At 40.4% G+C, this 14,313-nt stretch overlaps 1 protein-coding gene across 3 annotated transcripts in view; it reads right to left on the bottom strand.

Moving 5' to 3' along the window:
- soga1 (suppressor of glucose, autophagy associated 1) overlaps positions 1–8,435 on the bottom strand; it is a 51,076-nt gene extending 42,641 nt beyond the window's left edge. For all 3 annotated transcript variants that reach the window (XM_053482331.1, XM_053482332.1, XM_053482333.1), the window contains exons 1-2: positions 7,428–8,435; positions 3,856–4,080 (exon numbers count right to left, since the gene is read on the bottom strand). In XM_053482331.1, the coding sequence (XP_053338306.1) occupies positions 3,856–4,080; positions 7,428–8,216 (1,014 nt within the window). In that variant the 5' untranslated portion in view covers positions 8,217–8,435. The remainder of the gene's footprint in view (positions 1–3,855; positions 4,081–7,427) is intronic.
- Positions 8,436–14,313: the final 5,878 nt, after the last annotated feature.

Raw genomic sequence — 14,313 nt, 5'->3', positions numbered from 1 at the left:
GATATGCAAAGAAAGAATTTGACTGTGCAGTAACGTCTATGTGACAAATCTAAAGAGGTAACTGAAAACCATGCAATGACAGACTGGGATTTTCAAAGAGGATTTAAGAGTTGGGTTCAGGAATGGCACAAACGTATCACTAGTGATGGAGACTATACTGATTAGTACCTTTGTATAATGGAAGAGTTACTCTACCAGCATAAACGACCTACAGTATGTCAGTTAATAAAACATGATGCCCGATTTTGCCTTACTTTTGGTATTACTCTCTATACATACTCCTCTCTCCTCTCATATTTACAAATAACACAACAATGTTAGCTCTAACAGCACAAAATTATAGGTAACCAGATCATCCAAAGGTTTGTTACTGATTGCAACTAAAAATGAATAAAAAAAAAACAATATTTGGCATGCTAAACATAAAGGCACTTGAACAGGCAGACACGATGCTTTTTGAATGGTAACTTTTGCCGTTTTTATTCTTTTTGTCCTATATACTAGAACCATTGTTGTTTCTATTCATAATCTTAACTGATTTACAAAACTGATATTTTTAAACATTGCGACTTGATGACTTCAATCTCATGTTTTAACAGCTTGTCTTAGCAACAGTAACCGCGGCTGGACAGATCAGTCAATTGTAAGAGAGCTGGATGAGACGTACAGTAGGAAACACTGATTAGATTGAGGCTTTCTCTAGTGTAGCACTCTGTGTCCTCTCCTACATAGGTCAGCCATTATCCTGACGATCTCTCCTTGCACTGGACTAGGATAAACCCTCAGATGTAGTGTTTTGCAGACAATAGCCAACAGAGTCTCAGATAAATCTACAGTGCCTCTTCAACCGACATTCACTAAACCACAACATCCAAGTACAATACAAAGAGCACTTCTTTCTGTCTTTCTCTCTCTCTCTCTCTCTCTCTCCCTCTCTCTCCATATTGTCTGCTGCTCTCTCTCTGGCTAAGCCTGAGCTTTTCTCACTGAACTGAAAAATGAGGTCAGTGCATAAGGGGGAGCAAAGAGTGCTGGGGAAGTCCAAGTATCCAGTCAGTCCTCACGTCCTCCCTCATGACCTACATAACATGACATCTTGTGCTCTGTGAAGAGACAGGAAAAAGCCAAATGTGGGAACTGCTCAAGGCGCAATTCAAAACCAAACAAAAACATCAGCTGCACAGATGTAACGAGACTGAAGAACGGATGGCAGTCGTTCTTTTCTTTTCGAGTGTACCCGTTAGAGGGGTGATTTCTGCTGGATGTTCCTCGAATAGTCCAAATATTTGTTTTATGACAAATTAAGAGCAATCAGCGTTATCAGATCAAGCCATGAATACCAGGATTCCTTAAAGGCTTTCGGACGCACTACAGCCAGCGATTTAGTGTTTTTCTCTGGCACCGTCAGTAACACGACACCATCTAAACTCAGCTGAAACAGCAAACACTGAGCGGGACAGTAACTTGAACTGGCGACTAGTAGCAAACAGACAATCGGCCAACTGTTAGGGGACAGTAGGGGGCTAGCGCTTTCCGAATCTGACACACACACTGTGTTTACTTTTAAATCCTTCTAACACGCCCATTCTGTCCCATGTGCCAACCACTGGAAAGTCTGTCTCGATTGGCTGGGCATGATTTGAATCGAGAGCATGGACAATCTCTCAGGATGTACCTAAAAATCATTTGGATTTAAATGTCAGCCATGTTCAGCCTCGCTGAGGACGAGACACAGCACCCTTTGTTGTTTGTGTTACTAAGAACACGTTGGCTATTTAAAACGAGGCTCGGCAGTAGCAGGACGTGGCTTAAGGGAATGACATCATTACTAAAGCTTCCGTTGCTGAGAGGCTTGAAAAGAGAAGCATTGTCCTGCTGGCTGCAAGACACTGAGGCCTAAATAACTTCACATGTAAGCCATTAAAGTAAGCTCTTAAAAGCCATGTTAAGCAGCCACTTCTGATTAGATTCTAAGGGTAAACTTGTAGATCTGGCAAATTTTTTTGTAGTTCTGAGGAATAAAAAAAAAAGAAGAAAAAAAAAAGATCCTTTCTTTCGGTGCACTTAAACAAGTCCGTTTCTTACAAACCAGCCGAGCCAGTATACTTGTGGTTTCATCAGACAATAACACAGGCACATGATGGTCAGGAGGCAGACGGTTTCTACAATATGCAAGGAATAAAGCACACCAGGGAAGGTCATTTATATATTAAAAAAACAAAAAAACAATGGAGTGTTGTAACAGGGTGTGACCAACCCAAAGTTGAGTATTTTCCAATACCAACATGTCCCAAAGTGTTTTATTTTACTTACATAACAACAGCTTGCCAACGAATGCCATGCAGGATTGATTAATTTGTGGAAAGGCCTCAAGACACGTTAGTTATTCTTACTGCTTATGTAATAGCGGCTATAAACAGCCATTCCCTCAGAACCCTTTTTTTCATCTCTCTTAAATGAAAGAACAACAAAAACCTGTACAATAGCTGCTACTGTTGTAATGATAATGCATTAGAATGAGAGCATTAATTTAAATGTCGTCAGAGGCAATCAGAATGGAGAATTTAAAACCACTGAAAAGTGATGATCATCCCAGACAATACTGTAGACGGTATAAAACATCACCAATAGTTCTGCATCTTATTTTGTCTCATTTTTGTAAATATTTGCACATTCCTGAGATCTGAAAGGACCATAACATCAGCACCGTATATGTGTGACCCATCACATCAAATCAGATATTTAGTTGCATTTTGAATGACTTGAGTTATGCATATGTGTAGATTACAGATTCAATAAGGTCAGTTTTGTTTTCAAGTTTATTAGTCTTGTGTCTGGATGATTCCTGATATGGCCTCGGAACATTTAAATGAAGATTCCATGATGTAGTAAGAACAAAGGAACCTTCAGCCTTATTTTAACATTTGGGCTTTGGCGGATGCTCTTATCCAGAGCAACTTCAAAAGTGCTTTGCGGTTTTCATCATTGGATAGATCCTTAGACTGGGTTACTAACTAAGTACCATCAGTCCAACACTGTTGGAAGAGTCTCAGCTGTACGGGCATCTAGAGGAAGTTCATTCCACCACCTAGGTGCCAGAAGATAAAAGAGTCTAGCTACACGTCTTCCTCGATCCCTGAGAGATGGTGGGAGCAGCCGAGCGGTGCTGGAGGATCGGAGGGAACGTGGTGCAGCGTGAGGTGTGATTAGAGCTGACAGGTGAGTGGGTGCTGGCCCGTTTTTTTGTTTTGTAGGCAGCATCAGGGTTTTGAATTTGATGCGGGCAGCTACAGGAAGCCAGTGCGGAAAGTGGAGAAGTGGGGTAGTGTAGGAGAACTTGGGAAGAAAGAAATGGGCGGATTCTTCTGATGTTGTGAAGAAGAAATCGACAGGAGCGGGTGAGGTTAGCAATGTGTGGATATCCTTGCTATCCCAAAAAATAATGTCACCAGCAGTCAAAATGGAGTAATAATTAGGATAGTGTTTATTAAATGCTTTAAAACTTTATCAATTCTTTTGACAGATGAGAAAGATAAGGTATTTATCAACTTTATCAGCCAAATTTTTAAATTTCATACATTTCACCTACTAGCCACTGTCCTGTGCGACCTGACTTGATGTGACGGGTCCCATATATCCATTGTAACAAAGGCAATATTTCTAAGTGAGCAATTACAGCCTGATATGACACTGACTATTAAAGTTTACTTTCGTCCAAATCTGTTTCATTTTACTTACGGGACTGTTTTATAATTCTGAACACTGTTAAATAGTTGCACAACTTCTCCACATGCCTACTGCTCACACCACAGAAACAATGTACGCAAGGCAGCACTGGCACTCACTGTTTCTTACCTTAACATCTTGCTCTAAAGTGCGGATGAGCTCGCCATCCACCTGCCCGGTTTGAGCTACGCGCAGGCTGCGTCTCTCGGCCTTGCGTAGTCGGTACTGCAGGATGCGACATGTCTTGTTGGCCTGCTCCAGTTGCTGCCTAAGTTCCTGGAGCTGGTACACATCCTCCTCCATGTACATGTCCCTCATCTCCAGCATCTCTGAGCGCAGCTCCTCAACCTCATCCTGATAACACACACAAACAAAAAAACAATAATCAAATTTCTGTCAAAACATTTAAACGTCCCCTTTATGGTTGCACTGAAACTTCGCTCACTGAAGAAAAATGATGTGGAAATTTAACATATAAGAAATAACCTGAATATTGTACTAAAATCTTGGTGGGGTGCTTTTAGGGTTTTTTGCGTCTATTTTACGTCCCAAACCTGTCAAATAGACTGTTACATGAGCACGTCAATAATCTGATAACTGTTAAACTAAGGAAAATTCATAATTCATAATGCATGGATATATTGTTAGTTTTAGTCCCTGTTTCACAAACAGCCAAATAACCCGTATTAGTCTCATCTTGGTTCGTTAAGAGCAAGGTATGTAATCCAATCAGATGAGTACTTGTGACTTTATTGTGCACGTTTGATGCAATTTATTTTTTCCCCTAGCAGCTGCAATCTAGTTCCATTTAACTCGGCTCCTGCTTTGCAAAACAAACAAAGCACTGTTTAGGAGAGCAATTCAGCAAAGGTGCTGCCAAGAAAGGTGGAAAAATAACAGTACTTAGTAAGTAAATGTAAATGTTATTGGATAACACATTAGTTTTATGTGAATTTTTTTCGGCAGCACTGCGGCACGGTCCATGTGCTTGTAATGCATGCGCTTATAAACTACAGCTCAGCTAATATAATCACACTGGGCTGGTTAGAGACCATATTATTCTGTGTCATGAGAGTAAGAATGGGCTTTAAATTAAATTATACTTTCATAAAATATCATCTTTCCTTGAAGATCAACACCTGCATATTATCCATTACAGGAACCCGGAATTGAAAACACAAGTTGAATAAGGAGCGTCACATAGTTGCACATGCTGATTCACTGCAACATGTTTTGCATTAAAGTGTTGAGATGACCATCTCCCACTCTGTCATCTACACATGCACTGTAACAAACCATCCTCTCAATGGAGTGAATCATGACTTGAGGAAATCAACACTTTTCAGTAAAATGTAACAGTATTTACAGAAGACAGCACTACACACATGCAGGCCTAGAAGGCCAGTGACCAGCACAGTTTGGCGATTCTTCAGCTCAAACGCAGATGACTCATCTAATCTGTTAATTGCCAGGATTAGTGAGTGGTAAGTGGTTGTGCTGGACACTGGCCCTCCAGGACAGCCCTGATGCGATTGCCATTTCTCAGTAAACACACACAGAATCGTCTCTTCCGCTCATGATGAACTTATTATTTTAAATGATCTTTGTGCTTTTCCTGCCTGGGACATCAAGGCTATGTTAATTTTAACCATTAACATAGGTTAAAATTAAGTGGGTTTAGATTTGGGGATTTTGGAGGCCACTACACTGAGCCACAGCAACCAATTCAAGAACTGAAACCCTCTGAAACCTCCAAACATCCGGCCTGAATGAGAGGTTTGAAACACTGTAGAAGAACTACTACAAGGAGATTATAGACAATTCTATAATAGTTAATAATTCTATAATCCATATTCTACAGTTCATGTATAAGTAATGAATGAAGTGTCGTTAAGAATTGCCTTGTGTATAGCCGATGTTTAATACTATCAGAATTAAGCTACAATGTGGAATTCACAGACGTGTCTTTTGGCTCGCTTGCTATCTTGCTAACTTCATCGGCTCATCGTGATGAAGCTGGATCGACGTTCAATATTCGCTTTATATTCACAGTTAACCAATTGAATAGAAAAATGACCTAACAAGACCTATTCACATTTTCCAGAAGTAAAATGAAAACATTGCTGTAATATCACTGTGTTTTTTTTTGTTAAAGGGAACTAAAAAAAGTACTGAAATCTTTGTTTTATTAAAACATAGTCTTATTCTAAAAAAATGCAGCAATGTTAAGCAATGTCAGTTCAAGCATCTTAAAAATAGGTTGATAAATTAATAAAAAGCAGCAAACACATTTTGTTCTAGGTAACTTAGCTTGTTTTCTAATTTAAAACTGTCGTTTCATTTCTGTAAGTTATTATAAGACAAAAATGTCTACTGTCACGAAAAATTACCAATGTTTATTTAACACTGTCAGAGTTCATTTCGGTGCAACTGGACCTATATAAACTCTGTACAGTGTTAATTTAACACTCTGGATGTTTTGGTGTGCACTGTCAGTAACTGTCATATAATATTATCCATTCATCCATCAACGTCTGTGGACCGTATGAGGCCAATGGTGATCATTGTAGTATTTATTACTATTTTACAAGTGTGGTAGGACGTCTGGTCAACATTTGCACACGCATTCACACACTATGCACAATTTTAGTCTAATGTAGATGTCTTTGGACTGTGGGAGGAAACCCACAAAGCACAGGGAGAGCATGCAAACTCCAAACACACCAACCCTGATGTGGGAATCGAACCTGGACGTGCAAGGTGACAGTGCTAACCACTAATCCACCATGCCACTGATATTAAACTGTAAGTGCAATAAAATAGGGCTTGTTCTCTCCAAATCAGCACCACACTGTAGCACAATCATGGAGTGATACATATCAGCCCTTATTACAGTCCCTCCCATTTTCTTGTGAAATTAACAGAACACCCAATCAACATATTTTCAACCACAGTCATGCAACTGACAAGGTGCTGCTGAAATAACAAAGAGCTTGGCCTCTTTAACACACTGAGGAAAATAATCAACCAAAAGTTTGATGAAATAAATAACCAAACATTTTAGCAAATAAGACTTCAATTATTTGTTTTTCTAGGGTTTTGCCTGAATAGAGGAGCACTAATTGGTTGGGAGCCTAATACAGTAGACAGCTAGAGATCTAATAATACAGAAGCTATGTTACAGTTACATCAGAAACAAATGCCACTCTTTGGCTTACTACAAGCGTAATTAAATGTTATTAAACATCATTAAAGGCTTAATAGACCGCTAATAAGACTAATGCATAGAGGTCTGTTTGCAGTGTTGGGTGAAAAGGCTTGGTCTTTAAAGGTAATCCTCAGTGCTACTCCAGTATAGTTAACGGATTTAAACCAACAATAACTAACAACAATGACTGAAAAAATTGACGCATTGCATTTTATAATTCACACCTGTACATCAGGTCCAAAATAATAAAGCTGCCCAGCCTAACTACACATCACACACAAGTTTTTCTTTTTTACTTCTGGCAATAACTGTGCTGATGCAGTAAACTATGGGAATGCATGCATACATTAGGCTATAATAAAGTTTTTTTTTTTTAAAGCTATAGTCAGTATTTATTAGGGCACATGGACAAATACACACGGCAATACATAAGTGTGTATAAGAATAAGATGGCACGTTCAGTCTAACCCGAGTTTATGCTGTAAGACTTTACCTTTAAATAGTCGTTTTCAGACCTCAGTTCCTCGATCTCTCGGAGAAACTCCTCGTGCGCGCCGTCCGCGAGCTCCTCGTTCAGATCGGAGAAGGCCAGAGAGGTGCTCGCGGGCATCCGGCTGTCGAGCGAGGTGAGCGAGCGCTCGTCCCCCGGGGAAGTGCTGTCCTGTCCGGCGTCTCCCCCCAGCGCGAGCCGCTCTCTGTCCCGCTCGCCGCGCGCGCTGCTCTCGGTGTCGCTGCTCAGCGCGTCCGTGGAGAGTTTATTCTCCTCCGAGGCGCACTCGGAGAGCTCGGAGCTGCTGTCCGTGGGCGAGAGTTTGCCCGACTCCTTGCCTGAGTCTTTGCTCAGATCGTCGGACGCGATACTGGCATCTGATACTTTCCTCCGAGCGGCCTTGCTCGATTTCACGCCGCTCTTTGTAGCACCGAGCGCAGACAGCGCGGCTTTCCCCGACGATTTCCCGATCTTGTCGCCCTTTGTTTCCTTGCCGCTAACCGGGCTGCGCCTGGACAGTCGGCTCCCTAAATGGATCGCCCCCGGTTTGACGCTGAGGCTCGGTGTACCGATGCCTCCCCGGATTTTGGTGATGGACCATCCCGGCACGTCCTTGGGTCTCGCGGGCGATGGCGCGCGGTGCGGTTTCTTCTTCTCGTGGATCACCGCCTGCGCCTGCACGCCGTCTGCGGTTTCGTTCCCGCTCTCCGTTTCCATTTTGCTCCGGAGTCTCTTTTCCTTAGCCGAGACGAAGTGAGTCGGAGACGCTGCGTCAACCTTTGTCTTGGTCATTCATTCCGTTTTCGAGCGCCGACTGAAAGAGAAATGAAACCCCGCGCAGAGAGACTCAGCCGCGCCCGCAACAAACAAAAAACAACCACTATAATCTGAATTATTGTTATTCGATCCGAATCAGACAGAAGAAGTTAAACAAAGCTCTACACTGTCTGTTGTTTTTTTCTGACCACGTTTCAGCTACTGCTCGCTCCTTCCTTTTCCTCCACACCGGTTCCTCTCTGTCTCTCTCTGTCTCTGTCTCTCTGCTCCTGAGTAATGCAGGACTGTCTCTCCGCCCAGATAACGGCTCGGGTGACGATTAGGAGCCAAACATCTTTCCCTGCTCTCTACTGCCCCCACTGTCGTGTAAAGGGAAGTACATCACTCTGCAGCATCACCAGTTATTACCTTCACCCTACAGTAGGTACTGTAACATTAAGCTTTGCACCAACGCATAAATCTAACCTTTGGGAATGGGTGTTGTCTTGCACGAATTTTACACAGTGCCTTTCCATCAAAGGTCAATCCAATAATACTTTTCCAGTGTTTCTGTAGAGCTCCAGCAGTTCTATTTTTAGCTAAACCATTTGTATGAGTTCATACATAGCTGCTCTAAAGATTACCTACTGTATAAAAATACAAAAAGGGTTTTTGCCTGTATATTGCCCAGAACTCGCTCTTTTAGTGATATCTTTGCGTTTTATACATTGGAGGACCAGAAACCAGTCTCTTGTATGTCCGTATGTCTGTCCAGCCAGAATTTGACACAGCATCACCTAAAACTGGCTGGACACAATTTCATTCAATTTAATTCAATTTTATTTATATAGCGCTTTTAACAGTGGTCATTGTCTCAAAGCAGCTTTACAAAAAAAAATTTTTATGGAAGTGTGTGTGAGTGAGAAAAAAATGTGTTTAGATAATAATGAGCCTGATGAGCATGCCGAGGGTGTCGGGGATGGTGGCAAAGAAAAACTCCCTGAGATAGAATCAACAGGGATCCTCATTTGGGTGATAACGGATAACAGGAATTATACCTATATTATGTGTGTTAGGCTGCTGGAAGTTCGGTATAACAGAAGTTGTCTAAGCTACCATAGAGTCCAGTTCAGCACTGGGATGAGTCAGCATGTGCAAGGGCAGAGGGGGGTTTGGATCATTGGGAGCTCATAAACAGCATGTGTAGATCCATACCATCATGAAGCAGAATCCAGCTGGAGCTGGTCCTTCTATGGATGCTTCAAGATCCTCGTGGAGTTAGCCTTTGTTTCCTGGATGGAGCTTTCAAGATGCCTCGGGATGGGTAGAGAAAGGAAGAACAGGTGGAAGAGTGTGCATTTAGATGTACTGGAGTACGAGGTTATGGGATAAATTATGCATATGCCAGATTAAAGAGTGTGTGTCTTGAGTCTACTTTTAAACTGGTAGACTGTGTCTGAGCCCCGAACACTGCCTGGAAGCCTATTCAAAAGCTTAGGAACTAAATATGAGAATTCTCTACCCCCTTTTGTAGATTTTGATATTCTGGGAACTACCAGAAGTCCAGAGTTTTGCGATCTTAAGGAGCATGGTGGATTGTAATGTGTCAGACGAAATGTTGGTAGTTCTTAGGGATTTGCCTGAAGTCAAACCTGCACCATAAATAAAATTAAAATGATGAGTAGAATTAGAATTTATGAGCAATTATGTGCCAGATTATAAACAGCAAGTTTTGACAGCGTACTGAACATGCATCAAACTGTGAGTGCATCTTAAATCAACTAGACAGAATTCAATGATCCTTTGGCAGTACTTGCATATCTGTTTGAAGTTGAACTTGCACTATAAGTGAAATCAAAATGGCGAGTAAACGACAGGTTCTTACACTATTATCCTATGTAGATAGCTGCATTTGAGTTCAGGTCTATACTTTGTGCAAAAACCCTTAATATAAAATTTTTGTATATACAATTTCTTTTTTGTATTTTGGTCCATCTACATGCCATCTGGCACATTGGGTGATGGATACTCTCCACCAAGGAGGTATACAGGACACAGACCATCTCAGGTCTGTGTGTGGAGTTGTGTGGTTTCATGCTAATAGTGTGTGTGCGTGTGCCCTGCGATGGATTGGCACCCTGTCCAGGCTATACCCCACCTTGTGTGAGTGGTATAGAAGATGAATTTGTCCATCTTGCTCGTGTGTGTATGTAATACTCAGAACACATGCTGCTGTATAAAGCTCTCTTGACACTTACCACACATCTGTACCTCCAACCATATTCCAGTGATTATAGTGTGTTATAGTGGATCAGGATCATGTATTCACATGTCTGTTGCAATAAGCAGGCGCAGAGCACACTGCCGAAGCCCTGTAATTGGGTTTTAATGACTGCTTAACACAGAGGGCCAGGCTTGTGCTGAAGTCCTGGCAGAGCCAAGCTGGCATTCTCCACTGAACATGCAATAAAAGCCCTAGAGCACAAGTGAATTACTCCAGCAAGGCTTTATAAATCATTAAAAAATGTACACCTCATCAGATTTAGTGCAAAACTCTCCAAAACAAGGCTTTAATAGTCGAGTAAATGAGACACGTAAATATGCAGAATTTATAATTAAACTATACAGATATCTAATAAAAGAAAACATAAGATGCTGCACACAGTTTTATTTTGCCAAGCGCCTGGCTTCATCAGAATTTCACTAATTGCACTGAATTCTTGTTATAACGATTTAATTCCTGACATATTTTTTTTTATGAAGATTAATGTTATAATATATTGTTTATATACATGTGAAATTTACAAACAAATTAAACTAACCTTTGATTAATCTCATTAAATCTCAATCTATTTCTCTCTGCCTCCCTTTTTTTCTACCTCTCACTTTCTTTCTCTCTTCCTGTGTCTCTCTTGCTGTTTGATTTTTGCAAAATCATCTTTATTTTTTATAATTTCTGAAAGAGAGAGAGAGAGAGAGAGAGTAAAGTAGAAATACAAATACGTAATTCCCAAGTCACATGACCTTGTTAGTGATGCCATCTTTGGCACTGGAGCTGTTTGGCATATGTGGGGGAGGTTGCTTCATGTTTTTGCTCAGTCGCCAAGTCATGACTGACTCTTCACGACCCCGTGTACCATAGCCTTCCAGGCCTCCCGTTCCAACTCTCATAGCCATGATCTCATAGTCATAAGCCCTAATATAAAAAAAAAACTATAGCTTTAACTATACAGACAATTGTCGGCACTGTGATGTCTCTAGTTTTTAACATGCTGTCCAAGTTTTCCAAAGCTATCCTGCCAAAGAGCGAGTGCCTTTTAATTTCAGGGCTATAGTCACCGTCCACAGTGATGTTGGAACCCAAGAAAATAAACTCTGTCACTGCTGCTTCTATTTCTTTCTGTTCTATTTCGCACATAATGATGGGATCAGATGCTGTGATCTTAATTTTTTTAAGGTCCAGCTTTCACACTCTCCTCTTCGTTCTCCTCTTCACCTTCATCAGAAGGCTCTTTACTTCCTCTTCACTATTTGCCATTAGAGTGGTATCATCTGCATGTGGATCTTGATATGTCTCCTGGCTTTATTCCAGCTTGTAATTCCTCCAGGATGGCAATTCACATGATGTACACTTCATACAGGTTAAATAAGAAGGGTGACAATATACACCCTTGTTGTACACCTGGAGCCTATTCCAGATGACTTAGGGCATGAGGCGGGATACACAGGGTGTATCCATAGCTTTCTAACTAGGGTATGTAAAAAAAAAAAACTGTGCTGTAAAGTAACAAGGCTTCTCAGGAGACAGGCCAGGTGGTCTGGTACTCTGATCTCTTCAAGAATTTGCCACAGTTTGAAAAAAGTCTTATCTTGGGTTGTTCTCTTGAAAAAAAATTCTTAAAACTCTTTCTTAAGAGTGTATTCTAAGATATTGAAGTATGTTTTCTTTAATTTGCTGTCAGACAAAGGATGTTAGCATGGAATTTGGGGAATTTATTATTTTGCCAATTTAATATTTTTCCAATTATTACTGTCTTTAACTGATTGCAATGTCTTTAGATCTGCATAATTCCACAGGATAGTCTTGAATAAAAAAAACAGGCTTATTCCGGTTGTTCTGTACGCATGTTCTGCATGAAAAACCAAAGCATTGATTTTTCAAAACAACGGTGGCTTGCCTCACTGCAAGTCACGGCTTAAGACCTTTTATTGAGGGAAACATTTTAAATACAGATGCCACACTTGAAATCAGCTGCACACCTTTTACCTGTTAACTTGTAAGTGAAATAAAGAAATAAAGTAACATTCTGGCCATAGAACAGTTGAGCAGCCCATTTGGTCTGGTAAAAAGTGGGGAATCAGTCATATAGCTTGGTACATACACTCTCTCACTCATTTAGCCCATCTTGCAATTTGCCTGAAAATAAAAAGTGGATGATAAAACTAAAACACCCACCCACACACACACACACACACACACACAAATCAATTATCATGTTTAAAACCAGACTCTGCATTCCTGCAATATAATACTCCAGGTTTAGTATTTTTTCATGGCTGGATGTGAGTGCACTGCATACTGGCGTGCAATAGCAACGGAATGAATTAATTGTACTAGATGCCACAAAACTTAAGGACAATTTTTTTTTAATTCCCAGGTTGATATGTTACAGTTAATTTTACCTTATTTTGTTTAATTTATCAAAGAAATATGTTGATGGAAAAAATCATGAATACTCATTGTCCAAGCCCTCAGAAGCAGCGTTATGATCAGGGGTTGCTTCAGTTGGTCGGGTCTAGGCTCAGCAAAGTTATGTGGCAATAAAATGAAGTCTGCTGACTACATGAATGTACCGGATGACCAGGTTACCACCTCAATGCAATGATAGCCTGGGCATATTCCAGGACTTCAATTGTAAAAGAATGATTGTGTGAGCATGAGGATTTATTTTTATACATTGATGTGAAATGGCCACTACACAGATAAATAAAATTAAAGACGTTCAAACTAAATATTTAAATGTATGACTTGTGTGACTTGTCAAGGTAGTGTGTATGTACAAATATATACCCATCCATTATAACACAGAGTTGGTCCACTCCTTCAAATACATTTTGGAATGTGGCTGTGGGAATTTATTGTGAGAAAGCACGGTTTGCCATTTATGCAAATGTGCTCAGTAGGGTTGAGGTCAGTTGTGTTCTTTCACCTTTGTAGCAACAGATTAGGGAAGAACCGCATAGGGCGGGGAGGTCTGGTGAACACTTTTTGTTAAGCAGTATATTTTATACTCAAATCAGTTCCAAAAACCTTTGTTTAACCAATACCACACAAAACCAGAATATAGTGAAGTAATATAAAAGCTATTAATTATGTTAGACACAATTTATTAAGTCATTTGTATATTAGATTTAATCATACAGTACACTTTTGTATGGGGTTCAGTTTTGAGCAGACAATGTGAAATTAGTGGTTAAATTAAACAGCGCTCTTACTCCATCTAGTGGTTACTTTGAGAAAGTACAACTGTAAGAATAAAAAAGGGCTAGATATGTTTAGAAGTGAGCTGAGATCATCAAGAGAGGGAAAAAACATATTAGAGTAAGAAGTCTACATATTATGTTTTTGTTCATAATGCAAAATCCATAGTCAATTGTTAGAAAGTGTGTGTGAGTGTGAAGTGTATAAAAAATGCAAATTTGGGCTTGTAGGGAACTGGTCTGTGTACTGTAGTGCAGGGTCAGGGGATTTAACTGGCATAATGTAATGCTGAATGAAAGCCTTTCCTCTCTTCCTCAGTCATTCACAGACCTTTGGAGAAATGACCCAGCAACAATCGATTATTGTGCACTAATGACCTTCAGGATTTCAGAACTGTGTTCTTTTGCGGCGAAATGGCTTTAAACACTGTTTTTTTGGGGGGGGGGGAATTTTTTATCATCAAAGGAAAATAACAGTCCTAAATATACTTTAATTAGAGTTAAATTAGAAGGTCTGGCAAGAGATCGAGTGTTGCTAACGAAACTGATTTTCACTCTGCCAACTTTTTGGTTCAGAGGGCATCCTTGTCTAATTCAGTTTTCCTTATCAGTCCATCTCATTGAAGTGAAAACTCAGTTAACTAAGATTGCA

This window comes from Clarias gariepinus, chromosome 22, assembly GCF_024256425.1.
Source record: "Clarias gariepinus isolate MV-2021 ecotype Netherlands chromosome 22, CGAR_prim_01v2, whole genome shotgun sequence".
NCBI lineage: Eukaryota > Metazoa > Chordata > Actinopteri > Siluriformes > Clariidae > Clarias > Clarias gariepinus.
This window is presented reverse-complemented; position numbering and strand designations above follow the sequence as displayed.